At 37.2% G+C, this 11401-nt stretch overlaps 1 protein-coding gene across 1 annotated transcript; it reads right to left on the reverse strand.

Moving 5' to 3' along the window:
• Window positions 1-766: 766 nt before the first annotated feature.
• Window positions 767-10965, reverse strand: DAZL (deleted in azoospermia-like; the record flags this gene model as incomplete). Its single annotated transcript, XM_010139667.1, has 10 exons — window positions 767-820; window positions 1318-1416; window positions 2167-2271; window positions 4572-4622; window positions 5419-5496; window positions 6854-6987; window positions 7275-7341; window positions 9115-9166; window positions 10461-10552; window positions 10831-10965. Coding segments are annotated over 10 exons (867 nt in total), but the record flags the coding sequence as incomplete, so codon positions are not given.
• Window positions 10966-11401: the final 436 nt, after the last annotated feature.

The following is an 11401-nucleotide window of genomic DNA, read 5'->3' on the forward strand; positions in this document are numbered from 1 at the left end:
ATTATTAAAATAGGCTTACATATATTCTTTGATTAACAGTTTGCTTCACACAACAAAAGGCGTATTTTAAATGCAGTGTTTTCCTCACAGTTTTAACATACAGGTATTGCTAAAATTAAGTAAAACAGCATACTCTGAGTAGCCAATACAGCTAATTGCATTCTTGCATGTGAAGTTACATACAGGAATTTTTAGGATTCTCTTAATCACTTTCCCAAAAACTAACAGTCATGCTCAAGGCTGCAGGTACATAAACTCTCATTAATTAACATAACCACATTGATCAGGTAATCAAAAGACAACCAGAACTTAAAGGACTTCAGCTGAGTTACAACTTGACATCTTCTGTTCCACTGATTTAAGAGCTCAGTTTTAAACAAGCTCTTGGGCAAATAACTAATTCCATTTTTAAATTGCAAGAGATAACTAGTCAGAATTAGTCACTTCAACTGTGGTTTAAGAAAGTGTAACATGCAAACTGTACCTTAAAGCTCAGAAGAAAATCCACATGCACCAAAAGAACCACGTAAACTCTTCAACATTCCAGTTAGTTATCAAGGGAAGCATGCAAACAATAAAACCTGCAAGTTTGTCAACTCTTACAACTTCAAACTACTCAGGCAAAAATAACTGTATTGGAACAGGTAGAACAGGAACACAAACTTCAACTTGAACCAACTTTTTGAAAAAGTTTATACTGCACAAATTGCTAAACTGAACTGTAGTAACATCAAGTTAATGATTTTAGACACTTTAGTCTTTGGTATCAATCACTTTTGAGTACTGCTCTTCCTTTTCTGAAGTGATGTGCCTTCCTCTCCTGGAATGAGATAGGAGAAAAGCAAAATAATGATGACCAGCTACCAAGCTGAACTACAGTTTATTGATTAAAGTGTAGACATTCTACACAAAGTATAAAGAGCCACCATCCACAGTGGATACTTAACTGGTGTAAAACAAGGCTCAAACTCAACCACCTCTTATCCAAACTAGTAAGTTAAGGATAAGAGGTTACTCCCTAGTAATCCACTGCCCTTTCAGCAATTTGTCATCACGTAATGATTAGCCAGCTTTATGCGCTAAGCATCTCCGAGTTGACTCATCAGTAACATTTATGCAGCCTTAAATCCACAGAAACAGCTCTTGTTCCCAGCACTAAGCAACTGAGAGCTAAAGCCATACATGTCAGAGCATGTACAAGAAAAAATTCAAACACCATTCCAGATATGAATCCCTACAGTTTGTATCACCTACAGGATGCCATAAAGATGAAGGTCAGCTGTGTTTTAGGGATTTAATTTTGCTTTCACTACATACCTTAAAATACTCTTCTTGTGAAACATATGTGTTCCTCAGACGGTTCTCAGGATTAAACAGACAGGATACTGCTGTCTGGATGCTCCTGTCCACAGACTTCTGAAATACAGTTATAGGTGCATCTACTACAATACTGATTTTCTAAGCTAGCCCATTACTAACAATTTGGGCATGTCACAAGGTTTACTTTGCATTCAGGATTCCTCTCAACTGCCTTACATTTCTTGATCTCTTCCACTGTTTTTTCTTTTTAAATCTTTTAATCTGATAACTCATTATCACCTTTAGACATTACAACATAACAGTTCTGACCAGTCACAGGCCAGTTCAGTTGTGGAAGAGGCAGACAGCTGAAAAAATGAAATCTCCTTTAGAAAATTGAATCCAGAGCCAACTGTTAGCCAAACTGGGATTACCTTCTACGAGAAGTGAAGATGGGAGTCAAACACTACCAATTCAGATGTTTAAAGCTTAAAATAAATCTGCACAGTATAGCAGGCAGTGCTACCTAACCTGGTGTTTCAGTATCTGCAATTTCCCCTGTAATTCTCAGCAGATTAAGTAAATCTTAAAAGCATTATTGTACTTAGTGAAGAAAACCACACATTTTATATAGCCCTCAGCACTGTAGACAAGCACTAATAGTTCCAAGGAAATGTGAGGCTTCTGAAGTTGTACAGAGAAATCAGATACAGTGGATTGTGCAACCGGCTAAAGTTGCAATTATAACCTGACCAGTATCCTTAGAAATTAAGAGGTCCTCTTCACCAAGCCACATAATCCTCACATGCAAGTTTCTGGGAACAGGGTTTATGACAAAAAAACTGCAAGTTTTAAGACAGCACTTACCTTCTGAGGACTGTTAGTAGACAATTGCATGGGCTCTGGAATAGCACATTCTGTCTGTATAAATTCTGGATCCTCAGTGTAGTGATAGCTCACTGAAGTATAAACCTGCATAGGTTAAATATTGCGGTGTTTCAATAACACTGGGAAAGCACAGATGTGCCTCACTGGTCCTCACCTATCCATAAGACAGGCCAACTTTATCTTCACACTTTTAACCCAGTTTCACAAATAGGGGAAGTACTGTATCCTGATCTATTTTAAGACAGTTCTTCCTTCCAAAAAGGATATATTCTAATAAATGTCTTTTCTCCCCACTGTAATCACTCTTGAGAATTAGCTCTTCAACCTACTTCCTCCACATATGGTTTTGCCATCAAGCATACTGATCAATGAAGAACTGAGAGTGAGGCAATCAGCAGGGAGCTTCAAGAAATTAAGTTCTAAAATCTAACAAAAAAGGGGATGCAAAACATTACCATTGCCCTTCCAAGAAGCTGCTTTTCCCTATACAGCTGCTTTCTTGTTTGACATTTCCTTCATGTTAGTATAGCTAAAGTTTGAGATGTAAAAAGCTCTAGAGAAGTACAAGCCATTTTACAGTTTTTTTAAATTCTTCCCACTTCTCTCTGCTTACAGTGCAGTGCTGCAATCCAAAACACAGAGGCAAGTTTAATTACAACAGCAAAGAGGCTGATAAATCAGTTCCTCTTCACAGAAACACCCTTCCTGATGCTTCCAGAAAGGACTGGCAGCTTTTACATCCAATTTTACCAAGGTAAATGGGAGGGTTAAGCATTCTCACTTTGAGGCAAATTTTTCCTCAAAGTAGTCAGATTTACCCAGACTTGACAGCAGTTTTCAATTTCTTGCAACATTTTTCTTAAGGATGTTATTTGTGTTTATACACAGCAACCACAAGGTGTACCACCTGACACTCCTAAAAGCCCTTCAACACCAGAACTATTACTTCAAGCTGATAATGTTGTGAGATACAAGCCTACAGTGTTAGCAGACTATTCCTTTGCGAGCACCATTCCTAATCATCAAAAGGGATATTATCTATGACCTCATCGCAACTGGGGCATCCCATTTACGAACAGAAATTATGATCGTCCAGGCAGGCGTAAAGCAGTAGACTGAAGGATGAGGTTTCCTACCTCCTTACGTGCCTGTTCTGTTTTGAAACTGTCAAGAACAATACTTAAAGCTACTTAACTGAGATAGTTCTGGAAAACATGTCTGCTCATATAATCAGTCTTAAATTGTTTAATACAAGCCACTAGGCACACCTACTCTGAAAACCCTTTTGCTTGGCTTGCTGCCATTTAATCATTAAATGATATACTGCAGCTGTATCACACTCATGGATGTTATTCAACAAAAATTATTTCAAGCCAAGAGGGTAATCAATATTTCAACAACTTCTGAACTCTTTCGACTCCGTTCCTGCCCCCCATTAAAGCAATGTTAATTCTCACTAACGGAAATACAGACTTCCCATGAAAAGAAAAAGGCTGTTTCCCTGCTGAGAAGCTGAAAGCAAAGCTTAGTACACGACTGGAAGTGAGCAGGAATAAAGTGTTCTTCTAACATGATCAGAGTTGTCAGATGCATGCTGGTAGCAATATACATGCACAAAGTTACATTTTCTTCATTTTTCCCCCATTTACCTTTCGCACATTCTACAGACATCTGCTGGGAATTAGTTTGAAAGGATACCATCAGAAGAAAGTTAAGTATTACGATTTTTAAACACTTAATAGAAACCATAGTCAATAAATACAAGATTATACCCAAAGAACACAAAAAATGCCCAAGATACAAGTTCCAAAACTGTTAAAGATTGAATACACAATGTAATTTCCTCTCTTGTGGATGTCACTTGTGCAAAGTCTCAGAAAGCAAGTAATTTCTTTAGAAGCCATTGGCACTATCTACAGTCTGTAGCAGCCTGGCAAATCATTTAAAAGCTGCTGAAAGGAGCCAAAAAATCATTAGTATTTGAAAAGCAGAATATTTTGAGGCTTTCTAAATTTAAAAAAGTTTTAACAATAAGCTGTGATATTATACAGATTTTAAGTTAGGATTGTACATCAGGTAACCACTTAATTTTTCCTTCAGCTTTCCATGAAAAAAAATACTGTTAATGTTAAAATTCCAGAATTCTGTGAACAGCACATACAGAGTTAACACCATAAAACAGGTAGTTCTGCCAGGCAGCTCCTAAAAAAAGCACATCAGTAGGAAACCCTGAACAATTATACAAATCCATAGCTGCTGACAGGGTAGGTAAACTAGATTACATATAGATTCAGAAAAAAAAAAATCACTGTTAAGTATCAAGCTGTCAAAACAGTGTGCTAACTAAGAAGACAAAGTTCCAGAGTTTAACTTTGTAGACTTACCGGAGGCATAACATAATTTCTTTGCTCCCCAGCTAGCCACTGTGGTTGAACCTTAAACAAGAATTGGACAAGAACCAAATTTTATTCATGCATTTCTAATGCGGACAAGAGACTGCTCTTAAGAGCCACCATTTATAACATTCTGTGTCTGGATTTTTCATTAAACAGTAGTTTACATTCTTCTGTCCAGCAAGACAGCTTTTTCACGTGTACCTCATATAGTGTTTAGCACAAGATCATCCTTACCACAAATTCAACTACCTCCTTCCTCTTCTCATTACATGTTTAAAAAAAATAAGGTTTCTAAAGATTAGGAAAATAAAGTGAATTATAGCAGCCACACTGACGACATCTCAAACCTCTAGTTACTTCCAGTTACTGAACTACTTCTGGTTTATTTCAATAAAAGGATTTACCCACATGTCACTTATGAGTTCAAAAATCACTATCAGCCAAGTGTACGCTTGATTTATATAGTCTGCTAAACCTCAGTGATTCTGTTTTAAGCAACTAACATCAACTACCCGTACTACAGCATGTACAAATGCAAAGCTTTTTCCCCACAAAAAAAAAGTACTACTGATCCATGCACCTTTGGAAGTTGTTTTATTATTGCATGCTTAAGGAAAAACAAACACTAAAAACCAAGTATGCTAAGTTGTTCAAGAGGTTTCATTGCATTAGATTAAAAAAATCAATTTTTTACTTTTGATTTCTGTGAAGCAAGAGCTGAAGAGATACAGAATCCACAGAAAGATAAATATCAGACACCAGTTAATGCTGTTCTTTCTATTCAAGTTTTTTGTCAGGCAGGCAGCCATTCTGCTTCTACTAAAGAACTACATACCTGATAGTTGTAGGCTGGCTGATACCCTACAGGAACTTGCTGTTGTATCAATAAAGCTGGTGAATTGTATGGATATGTCTGCAAATAGAGATTTTTTTAAATGCAAGTTTGAAGTAATATAGAAGCATGACATTTGTAAAGGTATTTAAAAAGCCAAGAGCACATTTTTGTAAGTATGTAGTCACACTGTTACTTCAATTCCTGTTTCAGACTAGCTCTGTTATTTAAAGGCAACCCTTACAGATTTCCAATGAAGCTTTAGCACTTCAGGCACTAAATCTCTCTGGAAAGTAGGACTCTCAAGTGTATTGCACATCTAAAAATCCCACATCTGCTTGTAGCTGATCTTTAACTCATTTCAGAATTACAACTCATCCCATAAACTTTCTAATGTAGACCTGAAACAGACCAACTACCAGGAAAGATCAGTTTCTTGGAGCCAAAGGCATGCAAAGTATTACAGATCAGATAATTTCTCAGAATTCTTTCACCTCAAGTATTTTGATACAGTGTTAACCTAGAAGTTTCTCAGCTTCTTCAGAGAATATTTAAAGGCACATTCCAGCAAATAAAAATTAGTTACTCCTACACTATATTTCACTCTCCCAATGATCTCAGAGAATCAGCAGTACTATCAAGCTCTCTACCTTAGAAAAAAAGTATTTCTGGTAGTCACTGCAGTTTGCTCCTCTTCATTTGCTTAAGAAAATACACAAAACAGAATCAGACTGCAATTAACACTTCCCTGTTGTACAGTCACATCATAGAAGGTTAATACAGGAAAAAGACCATAATCTGGAATGCCTTCTTTTCACAGTACAGCACTCATAACAAGGCCAGAAGTACTCTGCCTACCTACACCTCAGTAAGAATGCTTATCTGAAGCACCAATGAAGTCCCACTGTACTGGTCACAGCTGTTAACAGCAGATGCTGTAACAGGGTGTTCTTAACACAACAGCAATTCTTCCACAGCAAGAATTTCTTCAGCTAGGAGGAAAAAAAGCACTACTGCCAACTTCTGGATCCACACTTGTTTACAAAAATACACCTTAAAGTTTGTGGTTTATTCTGAGGTAGGGCAGCACTATGTTAAATATCCAGATGTGTTTGAGCTGAGAAGTGCATCTGTGACAAGTAACAAGCTCACTTATGAATTGTTATGTAATTACATCTTAGCTCCACCTTCACAACAGTTTTCTCATTCTCAAAAAGTATCTCCCTGTATTTTACAAAGATCACATCACTGAATAAACCCTTCAAGGATGCTGGCATTATTTTAAAGTGAAGTTGGGCACTCCTTATGGGGGAAGATAAAAAAATAAAGCAAGCAGGCAAGGTAGGATTGGAAACTCAGTACACATTCCTGAAGTATGTGCTTGCACCTCCAAAAATATTTAATTATGATTCTAAATCAGTGGCATGAATGGTCTTACCTGAACATACTGTGTTACTGGGCTCATTACAGCTGGAGGCTGCACATATGTCTCCGGGTTTTGATTGCTCCATACAGTATGGAACTGTGGTGCAGGAGGATTGAAGACTAATGGTCTAGGATGCACATAAGCATCTTGGTTTAAAGCAAAGAAAAATAAAGTATTTCATTAGTAATCTGCAAAAAAACCTTAAGTGTTTCAACTCTTAAATTTAACTCAACATTAACTGTATATATTGCACTACCAACCTGAATTTTATTTCATTTCAATACTGTACATCACACAAGTAGTAGGATCATAAAATTCAGAACTAAAGTTTAATTGTAATATATATTACATCAGATAAAAAGGATTTGCAAGCATGTTAATGTATAATTAAGAAAAAATTGTAATATGGACAAATTTGTTTATATGTACTTACACAAGTTTTGTTGCTTTCTAATCGCTGGCCCCAGTTTCAGCTTTTTGCCATGGAAGTTGATTTGTGACTGAAAGACAGGTTATTCTGTAAGCTGGGTGGTTTGTTCGCTTTTGAAGAGACTGTACTCTGCTCCTACACCACAGTATCACCAATGTGCACAAAGACTTGAAAGCCTCCATTCTCATCCCCCAGCTCAACCACTTATGCCTTTTACCTTTCATTTCCTGCAATGCTCTCAGCATACCTGTTTGCCTAATCACCAACTGCCCAAAACTATTCTATTTCACTTGCCTTAATAGCAATATGCACTACTAATAGTTTGCAACTATGTATATTAATGACTGTCAGCCTTCTCATTTTATACAAAGATTTGAGTTATTCTTGCTTCAGTAAGGCAACATAGAGGGACCACAGTCTAGGTTCCCTTGAAACCCTACTGACATCACCACTTACCTTCCTTCTGATAAACTTCATAACAGGCTTCACAAGGAAGTGATTTGTAGTGCCTGTACACTTTAAGTTTGGACTGAAATCTGCCATCTGGGCCTTCCAAGACCTCTAGCATACAAAGTCACATCAGTGATTACTATATTAATACAGATACACTGAGGGATTTTAGTTTTGAAGAAATGCATACAGTAAATCAGCAGCGTATATGGCTCAAGTGACAATGCTACTCAAGCTCTCTACACATTTGCTGCATTAGTGCAGCACTGCACACTGATCTAGTACAGTACTTACAACCCATGGCAAAAAAAAAAAAGAGGAATTTCCAGGCCAAGTCTGCTGCTTGATAAAGCAGGCTTTTTGTCAGCATACCATGACAGTTAAAGAACAGCAAGCTTATGAAGTCTTTTGATGAGAATCTTCTGCTGGAGTTTCACTGCTCTCACTTTGTTCAAATATGTTCTCTTCCCCCTTAATGAGCTGGACAACCAGTAAACTCATCTGAGCATAGCACAGAACACTATTTGTGCCTGGCATGTTTATTTGCATGTGTCTTTCAGATCTACTTCCCTACCCAAGGGCTTCAGAAACGAGCAAGAGGTTGTTCATCCTCCAGAGACATGGAGTTTGAGGCAAAGACTTCAGAGAGGAAAATTTCAATACATATTTTTTCCACAGTTGTTGCATTCAGTTTTGGGGGAAAGAGGGAAGACAAAAAGCTTTGTCAGTGTTTTGCGATCTGCTGAAATCCATCAGAACCAAATAACAGATTTGACTGTAAGCACTGAGATTTATAATTTCTGATACTGAACTGTAAAATCAAAAGGGCTGTTAACAGTTCTACCTCTCTATCATCTGTGTGAACTACAGGAAAACCATACAACCTGTGAACAGTTGCATCTTATAGTTGAGGTGGCTTTAAAAAGATACTTGCACTCTAGGCAACCTCCAAATGCACAAATACTGCAAGAAAGACACACACTTCAACTGCTGAGACCCAAGTAAAAAAGCTAATGCTGCTTCTGTTGTTACTGTTATTCCCAATAACGCTGACAGGTCTACATACGTGCCGTAAGCACAAGGGTTCTATAGCAATCATCCATTAAGAAAGCAAGTAGCCAAAAAACACATGAGGCTTTCAAGCACATGGAAGAATGAGAAAGACCAGAAATACAATGACACAAGACTTCCAAGTACACCAAGGCTAAAACTAACTTTGTTTCTTTAAGTAAATATTCTACTACCAGAGAGATTTTTATCAAGTTTGCTTTTGGGCAGCCCTAGACTTGCCTTGTCCTAATTTACTCTGTACAGTACACGATTTAGTTTCCCCTGAACATGTCTCCAGCCTTCATATATCAATTTTTTCAGGTAATTTAGACGAAAAGCTTACATCTACTATTTTTTGAACATCCACATTTTCCTGGAAAGATACAAATCCATACCTGAAAAGGAAAAACAGGTTAGTCAATAACCAGATCAATTTGTTTGTTAGCTAAATTATTTTGAACAAGACCAGTTAACAACATATATACCAGGTACATTATATCACATGCCAAAACTATCAAGTCAGACATCAGTTTCCAACTCAGTGTGAAAATGCATTTACTTCTAATTAGCAGCATATAATACTGGGCCACATGAAAGGAACTGAATGCCAGATTCTGGAAAATATGAAGTAGTTCTAAAGGCTATTCTTCCATCTCAGCTACTCAAAATGAGCACTATTCATACTACTAACTCAGAATGTACAAAATGTACCTTTAAAGTACTAAGATCTGAACTATCAAATTTTGCATTTACTACAGAGGTTTGCAGGAAAGCAGGCATTACAGTAACAGTGACACCAGCGGGATAAGTGATTCTTGAAGAGGTTTTTCAAGTTATTTCACTGCCCCCCTAGTTTATCTAGTGTAGAAAATGAAGATAATTTCAGAGCATTATAGGAACAGTGGTGTCAATTATCAATAGATAACTCACTATAAAAACTAGCAAGCGATGTGAGGAAATAAAATACATCTGCAGTTCACGCATTACTACACATGCCTAAGAAAAAAAACCTTTAGGATCTGCACACAGAAGCTTAAAAAAATTTGGGCTGCAAGGAACTGCCACAGGGGAAAGCCTCCTCAAAGCAGGGATAACTTCAAAACTGGGACAACTTCCCCAGAACTCAGACTAAGGTCCTACACATCCCCGTTTAAGTGTTTCACTATAGGCAATTCAGAATTTTTCCTATATATCCAATGGGAATTTCTCTTGCTTCAGCTTTGTTCACTTCACCCAAACAAGCTTGGTTCTTCCCTCTGTAACTTACCCGAGTGTCAGAAGAGTGCAGTCCCACTGCTCTGAATAAACCATATACCCCTTCTCTTAACCATCCTGAACTCTCTCCAGACTGTTTTTACTAACTCTAGCCATCAGAACAGTCCTACAAAAGGCCTGCATAAGCATTACAGAAGTTTCAAGCTCTGTTCCCACTGGCTAAGTGATAACCCTCTTTTCCCTGAATAGAGACTGAAGTCAGAAAAATTAGGCTATTATTTGTAAAATTATATGGATTTAGGGTTAATCTAGATTTCCAGGTTTCACAGTGTTAATTCACTACAACAGAAAACTGCAGCTGGTGTTCAGGCCTTAGTATGTCAAGCGTGTTGCTAAGGAGCTGCTCATATTATCTATAATGAAATTACATCCACGTAAGCAACAACTTAAAACATCTATTAAAATTCCACTCACCCTTTGGAAACACCAGTTCTGTCAGTGATGATTTTCACCTCTTTCACAGCACCATACCGTTCAAAGAAACTCCGAATTTCTGCTTCATTCATCTAAAAGAAACAAAGTCTTAATGCTTCTTCAGACACATCCAACTGTTTAGAACTGAATTAAAGCAGCCAGTACCATTCTTTCAACCTATATTCTACCACCATAAGAACTAAAGCTACTCACCTGTTCCAAAATTCTCTCATGACAGTGCAATACCTTATGATTGGTAAAAAAAAAAAAACAAATACAAACCTCAGAAACTACCCACCCAGAAGTTAAATTTCTATCTCCTTCCCACTCAAGTGCCCTATATCTTAAACAATTAGAAGTATATAAATACCCTTATATCAATTCCACCAACAAAAACTGTGTTTGGCATGATTTTTCCTTCTGGTAAAACATATCCTTGACTGGATGTTGACAAATGGGTATTATCCTCCGAGACACCAGCACACTGGGCCTCCACGTTCGTAGACTGAAAAATTAAAACAGAAAACATATTTCAGTCAAATTATTAGCACACTTTCAGATACTATAACGCCTGCATCTTCCTATAGATACAGCATGGGACAATGTATTTCAATAGCACCTTTCCAACTCCTTAAAGGAAGTACTTGCTACAAATAGACCTTTCACTGGAAAAAATGGTTGCAGTAATTATTCTAAGCAGCTTTAAAAATTTAAATCTAGACCTAACCTAGGCTACTTTAAGTAGCCCTGTCTATCTATATGAAGCTTCACAACCAGTACTGCTACTACCACACACATAGTGAGAATGCCAAAATATAATTCATTTCAGGACTTTGTACCAGATTCCTTTCAGATGTAGGCAAGAAATTAAATTCTTTAAAAGACACAATTTATCGTAAACTGATTATGCAACAAAACAAATTCCATCATCTTCCTGGTCA

Source organism: Buceros rhinoceros, unplaced genomic scaffold (genome assembly GCF_000710305.1).
Source record: "Buceros rhinoceros silvestris isolate BGI_N320 unplaced genomic scaffold, ASM71030v1 scaffold6257, whole genome shotgun sequence".
Classification (NCBI taxonomy): Eukaryota; Metazoa; Chordata; class Aves; order Bucerotiformes; family Bucerotidae; genus Buceros; species Buceros rhinoceros.